Below are 13,391 nucleotides of genomic sequence, written 5' to 3'. Positions count from 1 at the left end.
TTCTGAATGAAGATAGGTGATCTCCTTGGGTTGATGTGCTCAGCTCCCTGCATCAAGAGGTCTGAGCACAGGACTGGGAATCAAAGACACTCCCCATTCTGATCCCAGCTCTTTCCCACCCAGTGATGAGAGGGTGATGGGGTTGTGCTGAGGATTAGGTTTACGGAGGCTGAGCACAGATACTCACCCCCTAGCAGCATCTCCTGCAGCAGGTTGTCAATCTTGGCCATGCCAAAGAGTTTGACAAACTGAATCTGCTCAATCATCTGCCAGGTGATGCTCTGCAGGGTGGGCAGCAGGAGCAGCAGCTCGCCAAAGCGGCCCCGCGAGTCATACTGCCGGTCGTTGATGTAATCCTCCAAGCTGACCTGCACCTGGTACCGCATCCGCTTGATCTTGGTGGGGTCGCTCAGCCCTTTGGCGTCTGAAACAAACCACGGAACAAAAAATGGAGCGCTGTTTCCCAAGGGAGAGCCCCTCTCCAGTGCCATGAGCCCTGGGCTCAGCCTGGCCTGGGTTGTCTTTCTGGCTCCCTGCAATCTGGTTTTATAGACATTCGTGGTTCTTTTTCTAGGGCCGAGTTCTCCCCTGCATCCAAACTTGGCTTGGCACAGAGGTGGGAGCCATCCATAAGCCAGTTATGCCTCCATTGTTCTGCACCAACCTTGCCCCAGCATCCATAGGTGCTGCCTAAGGACTGTGCTAACACCACCGGTATAAGGTCCCTAATGCACATATCACCAGCAGAGGTTCAGTGTAGCACAGCTCTGTTCTGTCACCTCCAGGCCTGCCTTGACATGTCCCCTTCCTTACCTGGCAGGCCCCTGCCATGTATGAGGAGGGGGTGAGCTGGCATAGGAGCCCCATTCTCCAGGTTTAGATGAAAAGAGAAGTCCCTTCCACAAGGGGAATTCTCTGCTAATTATTTAAGGCCAGGATCTAGTCTCTTTGTGCCACCTGAGCAGCACAAAGTGACCACACCATCCTGAAGAATCATAGAATCATAGGCCTGGAAGGGACCTCCAGCGGTCATCTAGTCCAGTCCATGCATTGCAGGACTAAGTATTATTTAGACCAGGGGTCTCAAATATGCAGCCCCCGGGCTGTATAGGCGCCACCATCAGTCAGGAATTAGCTTCACCAATATACATTGCATTTTGCACCAAGAAGCCCTGTGTAGTAAAAGTCTACAAATGAAGGAAGTTATGGATGTAGTCTGGCCATTGACCCCACAGGAACACTATGGAACCAGCACCTTCCCAGAGCTCCAAGCTCTGCTAGTAACAATCCCATTGTCTTGCCCGCCAGGGCTGCTGCCTTTTTAACTGTATTCAGGGGGTCAAATTCCTCTGTCATAATAGGCCCAGCACTATCTCATTGTATCCAAAAGGCAGCACCCTGCAAGGAGACACAGGGTCCCAGAAGGGATTTGGGAACCTGAAGGGGCTCTGAAAGCACTGAGGAAACAACCTTGAGAAAACCAGGTCCATCCCACCAACACTGTACCAAATTGCTGGGGCACTGGCTAGTGTGCGAGCAGGGCGAAGCTCTTGTGCAGTTGCTACTCTGGGTTTTGTAAGAAGAGATCTTTTCCGGTGATTAATTGTTGAAGGTTTGGGCCTACCTGGGTCAAAAAAGATGATGGCTTTCAAGCAGGCATATTCATTGTCATCAATCTGAAGCTCCTGGAATGGCAGGACCAGCTCATCGAGGATTCGGATGGCCACACGGATCACCTCCACCAGCTCAGGGCTGTTCCGGGGGATTATGTGGTCATTTCCTTTAGGAACACAATAGAACTATATCACCAGCCTTCTTTGCTGCTCATGATCAAATCAGCAACAAAGAGGCACCTGAGCACCTCAGACTTTATTACATCCACCAAGACTTACAATGCTGACCAGGGGTTCACACATTCACTCCTCACCTCACATGACCAAGACTGGAATAAAGTGTGGTATGTGGGTGTGAGTGTAAGTGGAGACACATGACTCTGGCCTCCTGAATCAACAAGCACGCAGGATCATTTATAGACTTCAAGGACATCACAAAGCTGCTCCCCATGGGTGGGCCATGCATGGGACAGGTACCATTACTTTGGTACAGGATGCTGCAAGATGCTAGTGGTTTCCTAATGAGCACAACAGGCCTGGGCTTTAGCAACTGGGCTTTTTTTCTATCTCAGAACAGGAATAAACCCACCTGGGACAAGTGAAGTTTCCTCTTCCACTCATCCCCGAGCAGCAAATGGGCCTGTCTCTATATACATCCACTGCCTTCCTCTCCTGTAGCAGAAGGGATGTGCTGGTCATAAATGCTGACCTATGTTACCCAAGCAGCCTCTTCTCACTCTATTACTGGGCAAAGGAAGATCATTGCAACAAGGAAAAGCTGAATGAAGATGGAGGCTTTGCTTCTCACTTACACTAAGGCCTCTTTTCACCTCTCTGGCAGCGTGATGGGGTCTTAATGGAGGGTCAATGACCTGTAGGCCCCTCTACCCTGCTGGAGCACTGTAATGGAACTTTATGGTGGAAATGTGAACCAAGCCCTTAGATCTGAAACACCAACCAAACCCCAGGGCAATGCTGGGTTCCCTGGATACATGAGAATTCTGACCCAACGTGCCATTCAGCAAAAATGACACAGGACAAAACAAAATGCCCATCCCCTTCAAATCCCTAAATAGGATGCTCCTATGTGAGTGTATCCGCTTTACTAGAGGAAGCAGCAGAATCCTGGCATAGAGGAGAAGTGGTTTACCTAATAGCAAGATGTCTTTGAACACCATGGACCTCTTAGCAGCTCCCAGGAGCAGGTGTTCTCCTGCGTGTGCCCTCAGCAGTGCCACCTGCAAGGACAGAGACATATTATCTGGGTGACTGGGAAAAGGGGGGCAAGTGCTTTGATTTCACATAAGTAGAATGTAGAGGAAGTACCCACTCCTGCATTGTGCACTCAGGGCAGAGGAGTGGGGTCCTCACTCCTCTTATATGTGGGGGTTCAAAAACAATGTACTCCTCCATCTCACTGCTCCTCAGTTGCAGCACCTCCAACCCCTTGGCCAGGGAGTCAACAATCTAAACCAAAAGATGCTCAAGATACTAGCCCAGCATCTGAAACACACAATTACGAGCCACTGGGAAGAACAAATTAAAGTGAGCAGCAAGCTGGACTGGTCCAGATCCCTGCTCAGAATTCTCACCCACCTCACTGCACTGGCATGTGCAACACTAAGGCCGGCTCTGACAATTGCTGATCACACACAAGAGGTGGAAATCAGGAGGTACAAAGCCCAGTCTGAGAAGCAACTGTGCACCCAGCATGGCAGCAGAGACTGAGAGAGACACACACACTTCCTGCTCCAGTGTCCCAAGTATAAGGAAGGGCAAGAAGTGATTAGGAGAAACTGTGACTGACCCTGGGAGAAAAGAGAGAGATGGCATCACCCCACAGAGCAGCCAGCCACTGGCTCAGGAATGGATAGTCGTGACAAGCAGGGATCAAGACAAGCAGAGAGTCTGTGACCCAGCCTGATGGGGGGCTTCCTGCCTCAGACAGGTACCTGAGATGTCTGTCTTTTTCTCACAGAACTTGTCACACCAATAATATTGCATTGACTGGAATAGAATTGGACACTCACACCAGAGAGGCAGAGTGACTCCTGCATGATATGTGCCATGCTAGAGAGCTGGGGGAGCAGGGGTCACTCCTGCATAATGCATTCATGCCAGGGGAGAGGGCGGTCTCCATTTCACATTCTACATCATGACAATGAGTAGATCATTTCCATGTCCCCCGTTTGTCCCACACTGAGAGGGGTCACAATCTCACATGCTTACATCCCACCAGGAGGGCGGTCACCGTGTCACGCACTACATCCCACCAGCGGATGGGATCACCATGCCATGTGCTATGTCCCACCAGCGGGTGGGGTCATCTCCTGGTCATTTGCTCCCCCAGTGGCAATGGACCGTTTAGACCAATGAAGGCACAGAGATGTTTTTCTGCCCTGACGTTAATAATTGACGTTCTTCATGTTACACCCCTCAGTAGTTCCTGAGAATGTCCCGGATCTTCCCACTTCTGTTAACAATTTCAAAGCTTTTGTAGAAATAAAGGTTAACTATTGGACAGTGTGGCCAAGCTGCTTCTTAATAGCCAGCCAGGGATGTTGGCTGAAGAAAACAACTATTAAACATTAATGGAGAGACTTGGAAAAGTGTGTCCTAATGAGGATGGTCCAGCCTCTATGCGTTGAACAAACAGGGAGACAAGGAGACTGAAGCAACGGAGCAAGAACATATCAGTTTTCCAGGGTGTTATCTTTCAGCACCAGATGAAGCCAAGGAAAACCTCACTCTACCATAAGTGTCAAGAGAATGCAAATGGGCTAGAACAAAGCTCTGATTAGAAAAGATGCTGACACTTGAGGGGACAAAGGTATTATGCAAATAAATAGAACAGGGACTTCTGCAAAAAGGGTGAATGCTTCAAGGTGTTGTGAAATCCTCATTTGTGCAACACAACGTGAAGTGCATGTGCAGATGGCTAGATATGTGCAGTCGCCCAGTTTGTTGTGTAACTACAGCTATCTGTGTGTACTGGAGCTGGTCAAAACTGGAATTTCCATTCCTCAGGGAATTCGGAACTTAAAAAATAAATAGTTTTGAATCAGAACGGAAAGCTGAAGTTTCACAATTTCCTATGAAATGAAAATGCCAAAATGTTTTGATTCACAACTATCGAAACATTTTGTTTCAATAATTTTGAATTATGTTGTTAATGTTGAAATGTTTTGTTTTGATATTGTTGATTCATTTTGACCTTATATTTGATTAAAATATTATCTATAACATATACCAATATAATATTAAGATTAATATTTTAATTGAATATAAAAGTCTAAACAAAATGACTCAGAATGAGAAAGCCGAAATGAAGTATTTTACCTTAGAACAAAGTGTTTCAACATTAATTTGTTTTGACATCTTTCTGTTGGAAAGTATATTGAAACTGACGTACATTGAAACTGACGTTTTCACAATACATTTTGATTTCCACAAAACTGCATTTTCTGATGGAAAATTTCTCTAGTGTCTTCTATGCAGCCAGCTCAGGGACTCACACACATTTTTGCTGCCATGTTTTTCTAGTTATGGCTCCCACACTGTCAGGTGGTTCATCTTCCTTTGAAAATGTGGGTCTAATTGTGGGTTTGTTTTTTAATGTGCATTTCAGAAAAAAAAATCTAATGTTTTCCTCCTGGATTCTTCCCTGACATATTGGGCCAGACTGTGAACCCCTTACTCACACTGATGAGCAGTTACTCAGACCAGGAGTCACACTGGGGCAGGGGGGCATGTGAAAAACCTCTCTTCAGTGTGGCAGGCAATCTGCTCCTTGGTCATTTCCTTTCTAAAAAATTCCTGTGACTGAGCCAAAGACACTTGGTGAGGACGGTCCATGTGCAAACTGCTGTAGATCCTATAAAGCATTAACTGGGTTTTACAGCATCCATTCCAAGTGGCAGTGAAAGACTTCATAGAACAATAGCTGCATCTAGTCCTCTATATGCTGCAGCCTGTATGCTAGGTAAATATAATTTGCCGTTGGACACCATTTTGTTTTTTGTGATTTCTAAGTGTATTTGCTTTAGGAATTTAGCATGCTGTTTATCACTGTAAATAATTCAAAGCTAGCACCCAAATGGACAGAGATGGGAGCATTCCTAAAGGCTATAAAATATGCAGACTTCCCAGTGATCTGCATTGTGAGATGACTGTGGGTTTTCTTGACTAGCTGGGCACTCTCACTTTCTAAATATCCTAATCTTCTTATTCGGTAAAAACTACCTCCTGATCCGGATGTCATTGGACTGGTCCCTGATCCTGGATGAAAATGACCCTTTTTAAGTTTGTGAACAAAAAACAATTAACTTGGAAACATCCTCCTGCCCCATTACAGGCACTGTGAGCCCTCCACAGAAATGGACTCTCACTAGTTTTCCCTGCATACCCCCACTTTCATGTGTGTGAATTTTGAGAAAGAGTACCTATACATAGGTATTTGTGCATTTTCACCACTTCAGCAGTTGCACGCAACTTTGAAATGTAGCCCTTAACACTGAGCATTTCCTTGTGCCACTGAGGCTGCTTTAGGGCATGTCTAAAGTATGATTGCAGCTTGTGTAGACATGCCAAAGATGGCTTCAATCTAGCTAGTGGGGGGACCAGTAGCATTATGCAAGCCTTCTTGGAACCCTGGGTTCTTACCTGGGTGGCCGGCCTGTGCTGAAGCCCGGGCTGCCACGGACCTGAGCTAGCTAGATTAAAGCTAGCGAGGGTATGTCTGAAATCGCACTCTGCTGGCAGTGTAGACATACCCTTAGATCTTATGGTTCAGTTCTTACAAAGGGAATGCAGAGCCCTCTATCCTGGTCTTGGTAAGTAAGTTACTTTAATATCTTGCTTTAAATACAAATATATTTGCAACTTTTCAGTCTGCAGAGATGCTGCTGTTGGTTTGGGAGCTTAGACACATTTTTATTATAATTTATAAATCACTATCAGTAACAGTTACCACTGACACCATGAAACCACAGGCCCAGTGAATGAATTAAAGATAGATTTTTTTAATCTTAGGCAACAGAAAGGCCTTCAAAAGTTAGGCCAATATACAGTACCTAATCAATCTAATTATCCTAAGCATTTGTATAGTGCTTTAGGTTTTCAAAGTGCTGCAGTAGCATTAACCAATGATTCACCAACCATCTGCCAATGCAAAATTTTGTTTGCAAAATGTGTGTACGATTATTTGTCTAGCTGAGCACATTGTTACAGCGATTGTGCAAACAGTCTGCTTAACTGCACATGCAAATGGCCAGTGCTAGTATTGTATGTATCAGTTATCTGATCTGCTTGTGCAGTCATGATAATTGCATAAACAATGTGCAACTTCTTTGCAGATCGGGCCATTCCTCTTGGCCACAGATTAATTTCCACTGGAAAGAGCCAGGGGAAGTCAAATGGCAGCACTAACCTGATCATCTAAGGGAAGCTCACAGAAGGCCGGGATGTACTTGGCCCACTCCACCAGCACCAGCAACTGTTGCTTCATGGAGTCACACACATCTGTTATGTTTGCAATCTTCTTCCCTCGGATGTCTCCGTTGATCACAGAAATTGGCGATGATATCTGCAAGGATGAGAAGGGACTCATGTAGGATCTTCATATTTCAGAGCTGCAAGAGCCAGAGATAGGAAAGTCCCAGAAGCTGGGAAGACCCATGAAAGGTGGGGGCAGCATCTTTTCTGCCTTCTCTGATACACCATGTAGGTTTGTGATTAATCAAAGAACAGATCAAAAGGCAGGCAGATATCAATGGAGTCAGGAGCTTTTTCCTCCTTTGTATAGCTGAGACGTCAGGAATGATGCTCCGTACTAGCAACTGAGCTATCTCTAAGATAGGCCTGAACAGGGAGCCTGGATCAGTACATATGCCCCCTGAAACTTAGGAGTTGGATCCAGATTTGCTTTCTTTCTTTATTGCAGGAGGAAGGGAATGACAAACAGAGGCAAAGCCCAGATACCCCCATTATCAAAATGTCGTTCCCTGACCAAACTTGAGTGGTCTGTAAAGCATGTGAGAAACACGTCCAGTGTCAAGAATTCTTCCTCCCATTGAGTAAGTCAGGTTTCAGTGGATTTACACCAGAGCCCAATGTGGCCCATACACGAAGCTGTCATTCCTTCTTTCTGTAGCACGCTCACTGATATAAACCCAGTTTCCCTTCAGCAGAGGCTCATCAAGGGTAGTGCTGGTGCTAGAGAAAAAACTTCTCTCCACCAGCGAGGGTTCAGAGAACTACGCTACCTGCCATGCCAGCCATACCCTGCTCCCAACCAAACAGAGCCATCACTGCCTTTGTCGAGGTTTTTTCATTAGTGTATTGAATATAGCGCCTGATTCTCCTCTCACTCATGCTGAAATAAATCAGGAGTCTCTCCACTGAGGTCAGTTACCCAGCGGCAAAGCTGGCTTAAGTGAGATCAGAACATATAAATTTAAAATCCCCATTTGAAATGCTGAAGCCCCAGTTTAAAGTCAGAAACATTTTGCCAAGCTGTACATGTGCAAATATGCCCACATTGTGTGTCCAATTTGCATGCAGAATTATTGTTATTGCAAAGGCAAATGGTGCCATTTCACTTGCAAATGTCTGATCTGGCACTTCTTTATGTGCAGGGACCCCATTTGCATGCAAAAGTGCAGCAAACTTCCATGCCAATCAGACGCGCAAGTGTGTGCACATGTTGCATGCACACTTGCATACTCAGCTTGTTTCAAAATCTGGCTTTAATCACCAGTTTTCCCTTATGACTTTGTGAGTGATTAACAGACCCACCACTCTCTTCCTTCTGCCCTCTGGAATCCCGGACAGCATCAGCGCTTCCTGTCCTGTGCATTCCAGCACTTTCACCTCAGACCTGGCTCCCTCTTTCATGGCCTCACTGGTTTGAAAGGCACCAGCATTTTTCCCAGGTTGCATTTCTTGGAACCTCTCCAGCTCTAGAGCTGTTATTGAATAAATAAGACTGTAAAAATCTCACCATATATTACCCTAATCAGGGAGCTGGGAAGGCTTAGCAAATAAACACAGACCTCTGGGTGAGTGACCTGAGATCCCAGAGAAAGCAGCTCCTCAGCAGTATCTTGTTCTAATTAGCCAGGCATATATAAGTTACCGATTAGCATGCTAGGGTCCCCAGTGTTTAATAAGTCTTCATGTGCTCTGCTGGAATGGAACAGCCTCCATGAGTTTCTTCGGGGCTGCTGGCTTTATCGGCAGACCTGACTCAACAGAGGATCATGCTGCTTCAGAACATCCAGTCTCATTGTAAAATGCTCTTCCCTTGCAAGCCTCGTGGCAAGAGGACCCTTATCTCACCTTGCAGCACAGTTGTGATGTTATCTTTACAGGGCCCATAAATGTGCTAGGAACCTCGCAGAATGAGCTAAGACGTGAGCCAAGATTTTCAGAAATAACTCATGATTTGGGGAGCATTGGTTTTATGCTGAGAAAAATCAACTGGGCACCCGACTCTGAAAATCCTTTCCTGTTGGGCACCCGGAAGCTGAGACAGAGACACCCCAAATCACTTGTGGCTTTAGAAAATCTTGTCCAGACATTCTATCCAATGCACCGCTGAGAGTAGCACCAGACAGGAGGTGGCGGAAGGGAAGGACAAGGGGGACAGTTAAAAAGATCACATGGTTACTCACTAGGCCTCGATCCTGTAGGCTACTGAGCACTCCTTTGGGATCCTGAATGCCCTCAACTCCCTTTGAAGCCAGGAATGCTCAGCACTTCTCAGGATCAAGCCCTAGAGCTTGGACATGGAGCTGTGTAAATTAATGTGATTTTTCCGGTTTGCTGGCCATTCCGAAAAGCAAAACAAAACATTGTTTCAAACTGTCCTGAAACAAAAAGTTTTCAAAATTTTTGGTAACCCAAAAAGTAAGGAAAAAAATAGTTTCAGGTCAAATTAAACATTTTGTTCATTTTAAAGCTTTTACAAAGTTTTTATATGTGTTTTAAATGAAATTGAAATAAATTTCAAAACAAAAAGTCATTTCATATTTTAAAAACTGAAATAAAATTTCAATTTTTTCAGAATTTTGGAGGGTTTTTTTTTTTGGCGGGGTAGTTTTTGTTTGTTGGTTTGACTGCAGCCATATGGCAAATTTGACACAAATATATGAAATATTTCAGTACCCCAAATCTGCATTTATCAGCAAAAAAAGAAATTGTCACCCTGCTGTGCTTGGAAATGCCTTAATGCTTCTGTTAATTTCCTTCTTTCGCCTTTCTTACCTATCCTCCCTCCGGCCCTTCTTAGGAGAGATTTGAATGAGGTGAGGTAGGTGGTTTGGCTTGGAGATTTGGGAAGATCAAGTATAAGCAGCAACATGGCACAAGACGTGGTGATGCCTATCAAAGGAAATAAAGACCCTGGATGGATTCAGGTTGGCATCATTGGCAGAGCAGAGAGGGCAGGAAGTGTGCTTAAGGTGAACAGGTTTGAGATGGGCTGGGTGATGCATGGTCTTGCAAGATGACCTTTCTTGCATTGTAGTAGTAATGGTTTGAATGACTTTCTTGCATTATGTCACTGGATTTAAGGCTGCACAGCTGGATATTGCCAGTGTTTTAGATTCAGGTTGTCTGATGGCGAGGAGATGGTTTGAAATGTTTTCTGACCTGGAGGCATGATAGGAACATTCCTAGTGTTTGCCTTTCTTGGAATTCTGGGGCTCAGTTCTTCTCAGACAAAGTCAATTTTTTTAAGCCTGTGGCTATTCATTCAAATTCTTAAACAAATTTGCTTCCTTTTCCTGGGCCCCTTTCTGTGAATATTCTAGCAAATGAGTGTCCTGGCAGGAATGTTTACAGAAACAGAGAATTTTGAGCAAATATTGGCAAAAATATTTGCATAAAGCAAACCTTGAATTCATAAATCACAACTATTTGCACCGGAAGCCTGATTCCAAGATTTATTCTTGTCTAAACAGGGAATAGAAACATACCATATGACCTACAGGCCAGATGGTGTAAGAACATAAGCATGGTCGTACTGGGTCAGACTATCTAACCCAGTATTCTGTGTCTGACAGTGGCCAGATACTTCAGAGGGCATGAACAGAATAGGGCAATTTTGAATGATCCTTCCCCTTTTGTCCAGTCCTAGCTTCTCGCAGTTGGAGGTATGGACAGTTGAGCCTGGGGTTGCGTCCCTGACAATCTTGACTAATAGCCATTGATGGAGCTATCCTCCATGAACTTCTCTAATTGTTTTTTGAACTCAGTTATACTTTTGGCTTGCACAACATTCCCTGGCAACGAGTTCCACAGGTTGAAGGTGCCTTGTGTGAAGTGCACCTTCTATTTGTTTTAAATCTGCTGCCTATTAATCTGATTGAGTGTAAGTCAGCATGGTTCCATTGACTTCAGTGATGCTATACCAGCTTACATCAGCTGAAGATGTGGCCTTTTGTGTCAAAATAGCTGAAATGTCAAGTAGTTGCAGCAGCCTGTTCACAGATCAGCTCAGACTAATCATTATACCACAAATGGTTTCAAATAACAACCACATTTGAGAAAAATGGTGTTCAGTCTGCAGATAAGTAACAACCTCCCACCCCACCCCAGGTGGTAACCCTAGAATCAGTGATGGATTATTCACCTGGCTCTGCTGAACATTTGGCACTGATGCTTTAGCAGTAGGCTAACAGGAAATAAGAGATACCTGTTGCGCAAGGACTTCTGCCTGCAGTAAGACGTTGATGGAAGGCAAGCTGCTGTCTTCATAACTGGATCGCCGGGTGCTGATTCGATCACGTTCGTTTTGTACAGCTGCAAGGAAGTATTTTTGCTCAGCCAAAGCTCAGTCAGGAATGTGTTTACCAAATGCCCTCACACTCTGTTGGTGTTACCTTTACACACTAAATCCTCAGCTTTCTTTAGCCAAGGTTTCACAGCTACACAGTGTGGGAGGCAGGCCAGTATGCGGCTGAATCAAGTTTTAAACACAGGTAGCCTGATTTTCACACATTGGTGACCAAAATGTAGCGCATAATTCAACATTTGGGCTCTCCTTGGTGCCTAAAACATCTTGGTACTGAGGTATATCAGAGTGTAAGGGCTTGCTTGAACCAATGCTAATTGAGGTCAATAGAAAGCCCCCCCACACGACCTCAGTGGGTAGTGGACCTGCTCCCAAGTGTAGAAATGGGTGTCTTCACTTGGCCCTATGCTATAGTGCCAGTTTTTTAAAGGAACCTCTTAAGCCATGCATGAAAAATGTCGTTAGCACTAACCCCCGCTCCCAGTGACTTGTGACAACAGGCTGTCATACACTCACAGCTATTCACTCTGTACACACAAAAGCTGGTGCAAATAGATTTTGTGGATATAATTTTGGAAGCCTTCAAAAATGTGGCCAATACGGCTTTGCCTTCATGCAGCGTAGAGATGTACAATAGTGCTTTGGGGAACCACCTGTGTGCGTGAATGATAAAGGAAAGAGTGACGGTGTTACTGCAAATAGTCACTGTGCAGCTGCAGCAACTATTACCAGAGTATCTAAGCTCTCGGTTAGGTATGACACAGAATATCTGAGACTGAAGAGAGTCACAGTGAATGCATCCGATGAAGTGAGCTGTAGCTCACGAAAGCTTATGCTCTAATAAATTTGTTAGTCTCTAAGGTGCCACAAGTACTCCTTTTCTTTTTGCGAATACAGACTAACAGGGCTGCTACTCTGAAAAGTGACAGGTATGTTTCTCTCTCCTATACCTCCCTGGTTGGTTTGTTCCTCTGAAGGGCTTAGGCTGTGAGTCTAAGGAGTGTCAGCAGGCTGCTGTTGGAGCAATAATGCTGAAGAGGTTAATTCCAGTATCTGTTGAAAGGCACTTGTGCCGATTGTGACCCATGGTAGGCAAACCACGCTGGAAGAGATACAGTCATCCGAGCAATCTGCTGGAAGAGGCTATCGATCTACTGTATCATGAAAATCTCTGCACAATGCTTGTGGCTCCCTGGATTTATATTTTCTGAATGTATAATTCAGCCTGATAAAAAGCAATAACTAGGCTCGGCTGAAATAAAAGCCCTGCAGTCAGCAGCTGTAAATAGGAGCTCTCAAGGTTACGCTGCTTATTATCAGTGGCCGGGCCCTGGGTTCAGTCACACCAAGATGTTTTCTAAATGTTTGCTCAGTATTAGCTGGTCATGGACCTAATGTAACTTCTATTGAATATTAACAGACACAAGCAGAGCTTTGAGCACAAGATGAGTAGGCTCTGAAAAGAGAGGATTTCTCTTAAGGCAAGCTCTTAGCAATGCCTAGTCCCTATTAGTGCGGGGAGAAGTGTTCCTCATGGAAGGCAGGGTTAGGGTGTTCTCAAAGGGCCCGTGTTTTGGCTGCAGCAGCTTGAGGAGTCTGTTATCCTGGGAGGTCGATTTATTCTACGGGCTGAGGGCAGAGAGGACACAAGCTGGAATCAGGAGAACTCTGGATTTTAAGTTGTGCGTTTGCAGAACCAAATTCAGCTCTGATATTATGCCACTGACCGGCCCATCGTGTCTTTGTTACAGATGCAGGAAACACTGCAGAGGTCCCAAAGTTAGCTATGCAGGGAGTGTGTGGAGTGAAGCAAGGCCGTGGTGAGTAGCCACACCTGACAGTGGATATTTTGATGACCATTCACACATTTTACTGACGGTGAATTATAAGCACTTTCCACCAGGGTCTTTCTTAGAGGTGGAAATGCACCATTTTGGAGTGGACATTTTGTCATTGCCTGTGTATAGGGCAACATTGATCTC

At 45.1% G+C, this 13,391-nt stretch overlaps 1 protein-coding gene across 1 annotated transcript in view; it reads right to left on the bottom strand.

The window, feature by feature from the left end:
• Positions 1-13,391, bottom strand: part of HNF4A (hepatocyte nuclear factor 4 alpha) — a 31,577-nt gene that overhangs the window by 4,157 nt on the left and 14,029 nt on the right. Inside the window, exons 4-8 of the mRNA XM_038369851.2 lie at positions 11,311-11,417; positions 7,042-7,197; positions 2,764-2,851; positions 1,625-1,780; positions 188-424 (exon numbers count right to left, since the gene is read on the bottom strand). Coding sequence (XP_038225779.1) covers positions 188-424; positions 1,625-1,780; positions 2,764-2,851; positions 7,042-7,197; positions 11,311-11,417 — 744 coding nt within the window. The remainder of the gene's footprint in view (positions 1-187; positions 425-1,624; positions 1,781-2,763; positions 2,852-7,041; positions 7,198-11,310; positions 11,418-13,391) is intronic.

The sequence above is a fragment of the Dermochelys coriacea genome, chromosome 13, assembly GCF_009764565.3.
Source record: "Dermochelys coriacea isolate rDerCor1 chromosome 13, rDerCor1.pri.v4, whole genome shotgun sequence".
In the NCBI taxonomy this organism is placed as follows: Eukaryota; Metazoa; Chordata; order Testudines; family Dermochelyidae; genus Dermochelys; species Dermochelys coriacea.
This window is presented reverse-complemented; position numbering and strand designations above follow the sequence as displayed.